Raw genomic sequence first — 13,236 nt, forward strand, 5'->3', positions numbered from 1 at the left:
GCAGTCACTGAAGCAAGCAAGCCTCCCTGCTCGCTTCAGTGCATGGCTGCCGGCCGCCATCTTGGCTGACAGTTAATTTGCATAAGGATATGCTGATTAGCCAATGGGAAGGGTAGCAGTCGTACGCTAATTACCATGTTTCTCTTTTATTAGTGTAGATAATAAAACCCAAATATGCAAATTGACTAAACTGCCGAAAATCATTGATCGGCTGCCTCCTGCACATCCCACACTGGGGATCAAGCCGGCAACCCGGGCATGTGCCCTGACCGGAAATTGAACCGTGACCTCCTGGTTCATAGGTCAATGTTCAACCATGGAGCCATGCCAGCTGGGCTCCTTTGCCCATTTTTAAATTGGATCATTTTTTTGTTATTGAGTTGTATGAGTTCCTTATATATTTGGGGTATTAACCCCTTATCAGACATCTGGTTTGCAAATATTTTCTTCCATCCTGTAGGTTGCCTTTTTATTTTGTTGATCATTTCTTTTACTGTAGAAACTTTTTAGTTTGATGTAGTCCCACTTGTTTATTTTTGTTTCTGTTACCTTTGCTTTTGGTGTCATATCTAAAATATCATTGCCAATACTAATATCAAGAAGCTTTTCTCCTGTTTTCCTCTAGGAGTTTTATGGTTTCAGGTTTTATATTTAAATCTCTAATCCATTAAAGTTAATTTTTTTTTAATAACTGGTTTTGCTTTATTCTGCAGTTCAGATATGACAGCCCCAAACCCAACACTTAGATTTTTTTCTTCTGAATTTGTTGTTTTTTCAGATGTATGTCAATAGAGACCATATTCTTCCAGTAGCATATGCAGTCCGATCCTCATGCAGGGGGGACATGCAGGTCCTCAAAGACACTGGCTCTGCAGCACTGGAACCTGGGTCCTCCCCTGGGACTGCACCCATGTCTGTCTGTGTGGGTCACTGCCCTGGTCCCATTACCCTGAGGCATCCTTAGGCTGGGAATGCCAAACAGGTTCCATGAATGTGCCAACTCTGAACCAACACTGTGCCTGGAGCTCAGCGGTGAAGGTAGTGAGGCAGGAGGCAGTGTCTGGGTTCCATTACAAAGAACGTGGTACTTGACTGGCAATGTCTACCATGGCAACACCCACCTGACATGTCTGGAATAGGGATATTGGGGGAACAGGCTGCATGCCAGCCACTAGCTCAGCTCAGAAAGGGGCAAGGCGTTCATTCCATCCTTGCCTTGGGCAGTTATTCTCCCTGGCCAGCTGGGCTGAGGAGGCAGTCTGAAGGCCACAGGCGAATGGCCTCCCTAGGCCCTGGATGGAACTGCATAAGCCCCAGCTAGAGGGAACGTGGAAGGGCAGCACATGCAGGGCCCCGTGAGGGTCTGCACTTGCAGCTCCTTCTCCTCTGAGGGCAGTTTCCTCCAAGCAGAGACAGCTGGTGGACTGTCAACACGAGTTAGATGCAACTTGGGTGTAAAAACACTTCCACTTAACCTCTGAATAAACTCTCAATAATTTCCAGTCCGAACTAAAAAGCTTCATCGTCAATGTGCTACTGAGAAACTAAAGTAAAAGGATAGTCTTACTTTAATCAAGTTCCAGAATGAGGGCACACTGCTTTGAAAAGCACTGTCTCAGCAGAAGATGCAGGGTGTATGTAAAGAGTGTTTCTAGAAAATACCACAGGCACCACACATAACCCCAACCTGGCCTGCTGTTCCCCTCGGTGCACCCATACTCTGGGTGGGAAGGCTACTTCGTCCAGCTGACTTTGGGAATGTCATAGTGCTCTGTGAGCGTATCCAGGTGTCTGTTGAAGTCCTGGGGAAGTGGAGGAAAGTTACTGGCGCAGTGTCACGGAACAAATGAGAGACGGCACTGGGATTCAAACTCGGGTCTCCCGCTCCTTTCCACGCCACCTGCAGCTCTACCTTCTGCCCGCACTCGGCCCGAGGGGCTTCCCAGGCAGTGGGCTCTTCCCCTCACACAGCATCTTCTCCCCGGAATCAAGCCATCCCTCGCCATCCCTCAAGCGTCCGGGCTTCGAGTCTCCCGGCCCGTCCTAGGCATCGGCTCCGGGAGACGCGTGCCCACGGAGCGGGGCATCCCCGGCCTGCCCACCCGCCTCACCCGCTTTTCCTGCATCTTCTCGAAGGCCGCCTGGGCCCGGGTCCGCTTTTCCAGGCCGCGCCGCTTCTCCTCCTCGTTCTTCTTGCTCGTTCCCATAGCTTCCAGGAGTTTCGCTTTGTCTTTGTCCTTCTTTTTCTTCTTCTGCTTGGTCACGCCGAGCTCTGCGACTCCTTTCAGCTTCAAGGGCCCCTTTTGGACCTGCTCGTAGGCCGCCATGGCGCCCACCCGCAGTTCGGTAGTAAACTCTAAAGTTAATTTTTGTGAGTGGTATGATAGGGGTCCAATTTCATTCTTTTGTATGCGAATGTCTAGGTTTACCAATACCACTTATTAATGAGACTGTCCTCTACCAGTGTGTATTCTTGGCTCCCTTGTCAAATGTTAGTTGATCGTATATGCATGGGTTTATTTATGGGCTCTTAGTTCTTATTCCATTGGTCTGTGTGTCTGTCTTTATGCCAATACCACACTGTTTTGATTACTATAACTTTATAATATAGTTTGAAATCAGGTAGTGTGATGTTTTGTTTTTCCTTTTAAAAATATTTTTATTGATTTTTAGAGAGAGAGGAAGGGAGAGGGAGAGAGAAACATCAATGTGAGAGTGTAACATCGATCAACTGTCTCCTGTATGCCCCTCACTGGAGATCAAGCCCACAACCCGGGCATGTGTCCTGACTGGGAATCAAACTGGCAACCCTCCAGTGCATGGGATGGCATCCATCCAACTGAGCCACACTACCCAGGGCTGATGTTTTGTTTTTCTTTCTCATGATAGCTTTGGCTGCTTGGGGGCTTTTGTGGTTCTATATAAATTTTAGAATTGTTTTTTCTACTTCTACAAAAAATGCCATTCATATTGCATTGAATCTACAGATGGTTTGGAGTAGTGTGGACATTTTAATAATATCAATTTTTCCAATTCATGGACTTGGGGTATCTTTCCATTTATATATGTCTTCTTCAATTTCTTTCATCAGTGTCTTATAGTTTCCAGTGTAGAGATCCTTCACCTTCTTGGTTAAATTTATTCCTAAGTATTTGTTTTTGATGGTACTGTAAGTGGGATTGTTTTCTTTATTTCTTTTTCAGATAGTTCATTGTTAGTATATAGAAATGCAACTGATCTTTGTTGATTGTGTATTTTGCAACTGTATTGAAATTTTTTTGAGATTTAAAAAAAAAGATTTATTTATTTATTTTTTTTTTTAATATATTTTATTGATTTTCTACAGAGAGGAAAGGAGAGAGACAGAGAGTCAGAGACATCGATGAGAGAGAAACATCGATCAGCTGCCTCCTGCACATCTCCCACCGGGGATGTGCCCGCAACCCAGGCACACGCCCTTGACCGGAATCGAACCTGGGACCCTTCAGTCCGCAGGCCGACGCTCCATCCACCGAGCCAAACCGGTTTCGGCGAGATTTATATTTTAGAGCAGTTTTAGTTTCATAGCAAAATTGAAGGGAAGGTACAGAGATTTCCAAAATACCTCTTGCTCTTCCTCACTCCCCATTATCAACATTCCTCACCAGAGCAGTAAATATTTTACAGTAGATGAAACTACAGTGATATATCATTGTCAACTAAAGTCCATAGTTTACTTTATGGTTTACTCTTGGTGTACATTTTTGGGGTTTGGACAAAAAGTGACTTGCATCCACCATTAGAGTATCATATAGAATAGTTTCACTTCCCTAAAATCCTCTGTGTTCCCCCTATTTATTGAGACTATTTTTAAAAAATACATTTTTATTGATTTCAGAGAGGGAGGGAGGGAAGGAGAGAGGGAGGGAGGGAGGGAGGGAGAGAGAGAGAGAGAGAGAGAGAGAGAGAGAGAGAGAGAGAGAAACATCAATGAGGAGAGAGAATCATTGCTCGGCTGCCTCCTGAATGCCCCACACTGGGATCAAGCCCACAACTAGGCATGTGTTCTTCTGCTGCCTCCAAGAACTAAGCAGGGCTGTTGACTCCAGTTAATTCACTTAATTGTCCAGATCCTGGACTAGACAATATGGGGACAGAGCAATAACAAGGCAGACACATCCCTGGCCTTATAATACACCAATGCTGTTTAATGTCTATTACATATTTTCTACATGGCAGACCTCACATTGATCATTTCACATGTATTGTCTTATTTAATCTCCACCCAGTCTTTTTACAGGCAAGGATACTGAGGCTCAGGGGACTAAGTGACACGCCAAACATCACATAGCTGGTAAAAGGTGAAACCAACTTGACCTCAAAGCTGCTGTTGTCACCCCTGTGCAATAGGGCTGCTTGGGGCTCCCTAGAAGACAGATTATTCTCAGCCTAAATCTTCCGCTTCCTCTCCAGGTGACAGTCTGACCTATGAGATCAGTAACAGGCAGAGTGAGAAGGAAGAGGAAGGCCTGGACGAATGGATTGAGGTGATGGAAAAATTGTTACCTCTCTCCCTCATCACCACCAAAGGAGGCATCGAATCTCTCATTTCCCTTTGCTCCACTCTCATTGAAGGACAAAAGAAAAGGGCACAAAGTAGGTTCCAAGAGGAGAGGGGCTGGTTGGGGTGGATGCCATCTCAGGAGAGAAGTCCCACACCAGGGTCCATGGGTGTGTTTTTATTTTTTTCAGATAAAACAAAAGCTTTATCTGAGATGGATGGGCAGTGGTGAGAGGTTGGGATCTGAAACCCAAGCTGAGCGCTAAGCAGTTCTGAGTTCAGGGCTGGAGGAAGGAGTGACGTGGAGCTATCACCTGTTGGTGCTCCTTGGAGCTGTGGCCTCATGCAAGTTCTGGGGAACAAGGCTAGAAGGCCAGAAAGGCTGGAGTTTGTAGGTAGAGCCTGAGGCACATCCTTTTCTTACTGCAAACCCAGCCTTCAAGACAAAAGTCTGGTGAGACTCAGCCAGAGGTTCCAGAACCTTCTCAATTGTGGCTGTTCCAGACATGGTCACTCAACAACAAGGTTCAACCTTGAAATTATACTCCTACCAGCACTAGAAGGGGCCTGAGATGATCTAACCCCGACATTCTGTAGATGAGAACACTGAAGCTCAAAGAAGAGAAGGGACCACAAAGAAAGCTTGTGGCAAAACCCGGCCCCACACTTTGGTTTTCTGGTTTCTTAATCTTACTCAAAAGTATAGGCTTCACAGTCAGATAGGCCTGATGTTGAATCCCATGTGCCAATTTCTGGCTGTGTGACTTTGGGCAAGTTACTTCATCTTTCTGAACCTCACTTTCCTCATATACAAAACAAGGAGGACACTGCCCACTTGTGGGTTCCTCTTGTACAGACATCTGGCGCTACACTTAGACGTGCTCAGGGCTTAATAAACAACAGTTAACATTAGCATTTACCATTGACTCTCAAGGCCAGGTTCCTTATCAGGCAAGGTCCATGGTTGGGGGAGGAAGGAAGCAGGGAAAGGTAGATGAGGAGACAATCTCTCCTACAATCTTTACCATATTCTTTCTCCAAATATAGTTATTTGTATACTTGACTTATTTTCTTGCCAGATTATAAACCCCTAGAGGGCAAAGACTGTGTCTTATTCAGTTCTTTTCAGGGATTAGTTATTGAGTACTTACTAGGTACCTGGTACTATGCTTGGCACTAACCATGCTTTAAGTTAAATAATATGAATTACATGTTATGATTATTCCCATTTTTTAGAAATGGAGGCACTGAGAAGTTAGGAAACTTACATAAAGCAAGTGGTAAGGAGGGGATTCAAGACCAAGTTATCTGATTCCAGAATCCAAGCTCTGAACCAATAGGCCTTATGACCTCTCTGACAGTATTAGCTTGATGCTAGCTTGATTTCAATGTCATTTAATTTTCATGTTTCCTTTAGCCTTTATCCAAAATTAGACAATTTGTTTTTATGCCAATATATTCATTGAATCAGCAAATGAATGAATGCTGTAAGATAATCACTCCAGCAGCCCTAAACATGGTAGATCCAAGGGGATACAACAATGACCATCACCCAGCCCTGAGAAGCTGACGTCTATGAATGGGTTTAAACACCGGGTACACAATCTGTGTTTATGTATGTTTTCCTGGGGAGAAGGTCTTCTGCTTTTATCAAAGGAGTTTGTAACCCCCCAGTGGAAAAAGACACTAGTCATTAAAACAAACAAACATGTGAACAGTTATAGGACCATGTGATAAATTTTCTACAAACACAGTTCAGTGATAACAAGAAAGGGAAATAAAGGGAGTCTAAGAGCCAGGTAGGCTTCCAGAGTTTGGATAGTTGGCAAACTAGGTATTGAGGCTGGAAGTAACATGATTAGAAAAATAGCCCTGGCCAGTTTGGCTCAGTAGATAGAGCATCAGCCCATGGATTGAAGGGTCCCCGGGTTCGATTCCGGTCAAGCGCACGTATCTTGGTTGAAGACTCAACCTGGTTGTGGTGCATGTGGGAGGTAACCAATAGATGTGCCTCTCTCACATAGATGTTCTCTCTCTCACCCTCCACACTCTCTCTAAAAATCAATGGGAAAGTATCCTTGGGTGAGGATTAAAAAAAGAAAGAAAGAAGGAATAATAACTTTACTCCAGCAAAATATGGAGGACCAGGAGTACTTTGAATTGACTTGAACTGGATTGAATATTTCCAGGCCCCTCTGGGTCCTGCAAGTGCTATGGAGTAGGCAGGCCCTGACAGGTACGCCTTCGGCAAGTTCTGAGCCCAGCAGAGATCTCTCCTAACAATATCTCCCCTGGCCTCACACATAACCCCAGCTCCTTTCTTGCCAAAGATCTAGGAGGGTTAGATGGGAATTTGACCACGCAGCATCTGGAGAAGCAATGTAATCCTTGGGACCCATGGGAGCTTTTTGCCTTTGTTCTCTACTTCTTCTAGTGTCCAAACATACATTCTGGCAAGGCTGGCAGAAACAAAACCTACAAAAATCGACATCCTGCCCTCAGCCACTGAGCCCAGAACAGATGCTCCAGGACAAGAATACTACCTGTGCGAAGGTTTCTGAGGTGAGGTCCATGCTGCAGGAGCTCCTGGACTCCACCATGTTCAACCAGGGAGAAGTCAGGGCCATCAGGTACATGTCTGCTGTGGTGGAGAACCTCAACAGGGCCTTGATCCTCCAGGACAATGAGAACAGGAGCCTGGAGACCAAACACAGGCAACTGAAAATAGAGATGACCAAAGAACTCAGCAGCCAGAGGCTGGACTTCCAGAACTCCCTCCAAATCCTTGAGAGTAAGAGGGATGCCCTAATAAAGCAGGTAGAAACTCTAGGGGGAAAGTGCCATGACCTTCTCCTGATAAAGCACGACTTAGAGTTTCAGCTGAAGAAGGCTCAGTCTGCTAGAGGTCAAGCTGACACTCTGGGCCCACTTGAGAAAGAGGCTCTCCCGAAGAAAGAATCAGCCATGGAGGAAACCCAACAGGAACCCAAGAAGGAGGAGCCGTTATTTTCACCACTTTCCCCAAGTCCCAGGGCCAGTGCTGGGGAAAGTGGTACGAGGTCTTTAACATGTCAGCCACTTTCCCTCATGACTGTGCACTCGAGGATTGCAGATGCATACAGCAGCAGGGATGCTGAAAGTCTTCAGCTTGTGTTTCCATCCTCAGTGGATCACAAGAAATGGGAAATAATGTTGGCAGAGAGCCCAGGCCACAAAGTCAAAGACCAGAAGGACTTCTTCCAGGAAGCAGCCCAGGAGAAAGAAGGACTCCAAATTAAGTCCCATGTTAGGGAGCAGCTGTCTCCAGAGAGCTCTAGGACGGTGGCCTTGGAGAGCAAGGGGGAGCACCGGGAAGAGGAACTCAGCTGGGAGAGGCGGAGGCAGCAGTGGCTGGAGCAGGAGGAGCTATGGCTGCAGCGGCAGCAGAAGTGGGCCCTGCTGGAGCAGGAGCACGAGGAGAAGCTGCGGCAGTGGGCGGTGCAGGAAGCAGCAAAGGAGCAGCAGGAGAGATTGGTCCAGCTGGAAAAGGGGGAAGGGGGCCCTCGGAGAGAGCTGGAGCAGCCAGGCAAGGATGAGGAGATGATCTTCGTGACCACCAATCGATGGAGGGACTTGGAGAAGGCATCACCGCCCCCTCCCCCAAGCCGAACCCAATCTGCTGGCCAAGGCAGGAGGCCACACTTGCCCAGGTCCCCTAATACCTGGAAGCTTGCTCCAGGATATCAGAGGGTCAAGAGTTCACCCGAGTTAACCCTGAAATCATGGACCCATCGGGTTCCCACAAAGATCAAGAAATCAGCCTCTGTTCCTGGCACAGGGATATCCATCCGAAAGGTGACCCAGACCCCTTTGCATATATCCTCCGTGACTCTAAACAAGAAGGAATACCACATGGATGTGGAGGCCCAGAGGAAAAACTTGCAGCTCCTGAGTGAGAATGCTAAGCAGGGGCTGCCCAACCACCTGCACAGCGAGGCACTGAAGCTCACCACTACCACCATGGAACTGACCGAGCTCAGGCTGCAGAGCCTGTGCCATAAATATATCATCTACAGATGCTTCCAGAGCCTCCGGTAGGTTCTCCCTGGCACCTACCCAGCACCCACCCACACCCAGTGTGGTGTGTGGGCACAACTAAAACTCACTCAAGGGGTAAGGAGGAACATGGGGAAGGGGGGAAGCCCCAGACCTGGAAAAAGTCCCCCTGAAGCCTTGAGCAACCCAGAAGGAGTGGGAGGTAGGGTATTTACACACCATTCTCCCTGTAGTGGGCTTTGTCTCTAAGCCCACTTCCTTCTTTCTTTCTCTCTTCCTGCCCCACACCACTGTCCATAACACACGTGATATGCTCCCTCATGTGCTTTACTTTCTTATTTCCAGCCCAGCCCCAAGGCTCCTCACCTGACAACGCCTCCCACTTCTCTACTCGCTGCCTTTCCCAACTTCTGCTTCTCTTCTTGCTCCCAGGAATTACAAATGTGGAGTCATCTCCAATTAACAGATTTAGGGGGGGAAAGTAGGCCCCTTAACCCACTAAATGACTTCCCTTTCTCTCCAGACAAGAAGTGATCAGCCACATACAAGCCATGCGGGAAACCGGGGCTACCTACAAGGCCCAGAGTCTCTACATCTTCCTGGAGAATATCGACCACCTGCAGGACCTGCGCCTGAAGGCCTGGACGGACAAGCAGAAGGACCTGGAGAAGAAGCGCCGAGAGTGCCTGAGCAGCATGGCAACCATGTTCCCCAAGGTGGGTCTCCTGCCTGGTGACCTTCTCTGGGGTCAGCACAGACAGTAGGGATGGGGCCAGGAAATGAGCCATTAGGAATGTGGGGGTGACTGGAGGCAAGAAGGGCAGATGATAAATACGAAAACAGGTCAAAGCCTCTGAACCAGGAAGAGGTGAAGGCAGGTGGTGGCCTGAGTGTAAGGAAGGGCACATTCCAATCTCCATATATGGGGAGGGCAACAGAGTGGGACTTTCAAAGAGAACTACAGAAGAAAGACTCTTCTGGGGGTGGGTGAGGTAGCTGGACCCCGAAGTTCCAACTCTGCACTGAGTTTCTCCCTCCCTGTGGGTCTCTCTGCCCTGATCCTATGAGTTCTCCAGACCTGGTCACCACTGTCTTTCCCATCGTGCTGGAGACTTGCTTTGCTTCTCTCTGGGAACAGCTCTGTTGCTTTCTAGGTCTCCCTTTCCTGCAGTACTTCCTCCAGTCACTTCCTGACCAAGGGTGCCTGGCAGGTGAAATCACTGAGTCCCTGGTTGTCTGAAAACATCTTTACTTAGTATCTGCCCTCATTCTTTAAAAAAAAACAAAAAACATTTTTATTGATTTCAAAGAGGGAGAGGGAGAGAGAGACAGAATCATCAATGATGAGAGAGAATCATTGATTGGCTGCCTCCTGCATGCCCCACACTGGGGCTGGAGCCCACAACCTGGGCATATGCCCTGACTGGGAATGGAACCATGACCTCCTGGTTCATAGGTCAATGCTCAACTATTGAGCCATGCCAGCCAGACTCTACCCTCATTCTGAATCAACAGTTTGCCTTAATATGGAAGTCTAGGTTAGAATTCATTTTCCCTCATGATTTTGAAGACCCTGCTCATTGCCTTCTAGGTTTTGGTGTTGCTATTGAGAGTCTAAAATCATTTTGAGTCCCAATCGGTTGGGTTTGACCCATCTTTACTCTCTGAAGGCTGGCTTGAGCTTCTTTTACTCCTTCCCTCTTACTGGGGCAGCTGACATGGTCCCCAAGGGGCTAGACCAGGGCTTGGAGGGATTGAAGAATCCCATAGCAGTGACTCAAAACCTGCTGGGATCTCCCCTAGGGTTGGGCCAGGAGGTAAGCCCCTGAGTCCGGAAAGCAGTGGCCTCAGTCTGGGGGAGGCAGTGTGCTGAGGGACTCTGTGTAAGTACCAGCAGCAGGCAGCTGGAAGACCTTTGGCCATGGAGGTTATCTCCCAACTCAGTTTCCTAGCATCTTATACTAGTCCCAATCATGTCCTGTAAGTATCTTAATTACTAAATTGGTTTTAAAGTCGAGAGGAAAGGGACCATATGACTTCTTTTGGTGATTGTGAGGAATCCCCCAGCTCCTTGCCCAGTGCCTGGGTGGGGGCTGGATGAAAAGTTCCCCGGAGCATCCAGGCACAGCCTGGTCCCATGTCACTAACCCTGCAAGTGCCTCAGGAGTTCCAGCTGCTCTGGCTTCGTGTGTGTGTGTGTGTGTGTGTGTGTGTGTGTGTGTGTGTGTGTTTTCTCACTGTTTTACCCATTGTTCAGATTCTCCACAGCAAAAGAAATAACAGGAACTAATCTAGCAAATAAGAATTCAAGTAATTTCTAGGAAAGTTGATACATTGGGGTTCCAGGGGCTTCTATTTAGAGGCCTTCCCTGGGTCTCATCCCTCTCTGCTCAGCCCTGAGTTAGTCAATGCCGCTCCTGTCTTAGAGAGGGAATGAATTCCTGTCTACTGATGCCTCTCTGCTGGTTTCTCTAGCTCAAGCTGGAGTGGAACATTCATCTGCACACCCCTGTGGTCACCTCCCCAAATTCAAGGAAAAGCAAGCCGCCCCCCTCCTTACTCCGGCGTGTCCACTCTAGCAGCCCCTTCTGCAAGCAGCCCCCAGAGCATCTTCCATCCAAGAACCAGAAATGTATGCCTCTGCGGATGGCCCGGTAGGTGCAGGGAAACCAAGGGCACAGGCAGCTGGATGGGTGGGGAGGCAGGGAGCAGGAGTGGCCAGACTGGGGAGGCTGGCAAAGCTCACCCCATGAGTTGCAAGGCACCTGTCTTCTCAGCTGCCCTGCTCAGCTCAGACCTTTGGCTCAAACGGTTGGGGGTGGGCGAGTGTGGGGGATGGGAGTGGAGTGTGGGTTTCAGGGACCAGCCTAACCAAATATGTTTCAAACTATGCAATAGAAAGATTCCGAGGACCCACAACTGAGAACTTACAACCATTTCTACCCTGAGCATTGGCCCAGCACCTGCCATTGGTTCATCCAATATAAACAAGCCTGATCATTCCCATCTTGTGACACCCCCCCCCCCCCCTCTCCCCCACCCCCTGAGCTCAAAAAGAGATGTTGTGAGTCTCTGGGCAGCCAACAAGACCCACATCTACACCTACCTTAGTATGGCCAGTTCAGGGCTTCAGCTCCAGGACATGTGCCTGCGGGGTGGGGGGGGGGGGAAAAACCAGCCACTCCTCAGCCAAAGAAGCCCCAGGGAACTGAGACTTAGAGTTAAGGGGAAGAGAGGTAACGAGGAGGGAAGTGACAACTATTTGGGAAGGGAAGAAGTGTCTTGAGCCTGTGGCCCTGGAGAGCTGTTGCTTCTCAATCTTTCTCTCTGTATGTCTAACTCTTTGTCTCTTTTTTACACTTTCCACCCCAGCCCACAGAGGAACCAGATGGAGACTGTTTGGAAGACTGATGTGGCCTCCTCCAGCCACCCAATAGCAAAGAAGACCCCTGTCAGCCTGTCCTGGGACCAGCTAGGGGGGTGCCCAGATGTTCCCCGGCTATTGGCATTGGATGTGCATTCCTCCTACCATAAAAGCTTGATGTCCCTCAAGGCCTGGTACGGGGCAAGGCTGGGTGGTTAATCTGGATTCAGGAAGATCTGCACATCAAGGGTGGGGGCAAGAGTACACACTGTCTCTATCCATTGACCCAAGATGTCTCTTTCCAAACATTAACAATGACCTAGTTTATCATGCCACATCAGACAGCCATGCTTGCCTGCCTCATGAGCCATCAGCTTGGGTCCCCACGCCAATACCAATCTAGTTTTCTCAAGGGACTCTCCATGGAGTCTCAGAAGATCACTCCAGAAGTCTTTCCTTCTACTTGTTTCCTGGGCTGCCCATGAATTGCTCAAGAGCCGTATCTCACCCTAGGACTGAGGGTTGTTTTCAAAGAGAGTCAGATGCAGAATGGATGGATGAGGGAGACCAAGAATCACATGATAAACCTGAGATTTGGGCCTGGGCCTGTCTTTGGCATTGTCATTTCCTTAAGGCCTTCAAGGACTGTCCCTGGGAAGAGCAGCTGAGGGGAGGGAGGCAGGACTTAGCAGGCCAACAATCAGCTTTTCTGGTTAGGAAGATTCAACTCTCCTTTGCCTCTCTTGGCTTGAAGATGTCACTATTGAAGACCTAAGGCTCTTTAAGCAGCCTTTCTCACTTTTTCGTAATTGATTGATTGATTTTTAGAGAGAGAGGAAGGAAGAGAGAGGGGGGAGAAAGAGAGAGAGAGAGAGAGAGAGAGAGAGAGAGAGATCAATTTATTGTTCCACTTATTTATGCATTCATTGGTTGAATCTTGTATGTGCCCTGACAGGGAATCAAACCCACAACCTTGGCAAATAGGGATGGCATTCTAACCAACTGAGCTACCTGGCTAGGGCTCAAGTAGCCTTTCTAGATGACCATCCCTCCCTCCCCTGACCCCGCAAATTAAATAAATAAATAGATAGATAGATAGCCAATCCCAGCTGCTTCCTGTGGCCCTGGCCCTGCCCCAATTAAAGATCTTTGACAGGGCCCTGGCCAGGTGTCTCAGTTGGTTGGAGCATCATCCTGACACCAGAAAAGGTGTGGGTTTGATTCCTGTGCAGGGCATATACAGGAGGCAGCCAATCGATGTTTCTCTCTCTCCTCTCTCCCTTTCTCTCTCTCTAAA

At 48.1% G+C, this 13,236-nt stretch overlaps 1 protein-coding gene and 1 pseudogene across 1 annotated transcript in view; one reads left to right on the forward strand and one right to left on the reverse strand.

The window, feature by feature from the left end:
* FAM186B (family with sequence similarity 186, member B) overlaps positions 1-12,158 on the forward strand; it is an 18,153-nt gene extending 5,995 nt beyond the window's left edge. The window contains exons 3-7 of the mRNA XM_014548589.1: positions 4,453-4,635; positions 6,975-8,613; positions 9,099-9,291; positions 11,051-11,229; positions 11,948-12,158. Coding sequence (XP_014404075.1) covers positions 4,453-4,635; positions 6,975-8,613; positions 9,099-9,291; positions 11,051-11,229; positions 11,948-12,158 — 2,405 coding nt within the window. The remainder of the gene's footprint in view (positions 1-4,452; positions 4,636-6,974; positions 8,614-9,098; positions 9,292-11,050; positions 11,230-11,947) is intronic.
* On the reverse strand, positions 1,995-2,349 carry LOC106728004 (annotated as a pseudogene).
* Positions 12,159-13,236: the final 1,078 nt, after the last annotated feature.

The sequence above is a fragment of the Myotis brandtii genome, unplaced genomic scaffold (genome assembly GCF_000412655.1).
Source record: "Myotis brandtii unplaced genomic scaffold, ASM41265v1 scaffold517, whole genome shotgun sequence".
Taxonomy (NCBI): domain Eukaryota; kingdom Metazoa; phylum Chordata; class Mammalia; order Chiroptera; family Vespertilionidae; genus Myotis; species Myotis brandtii.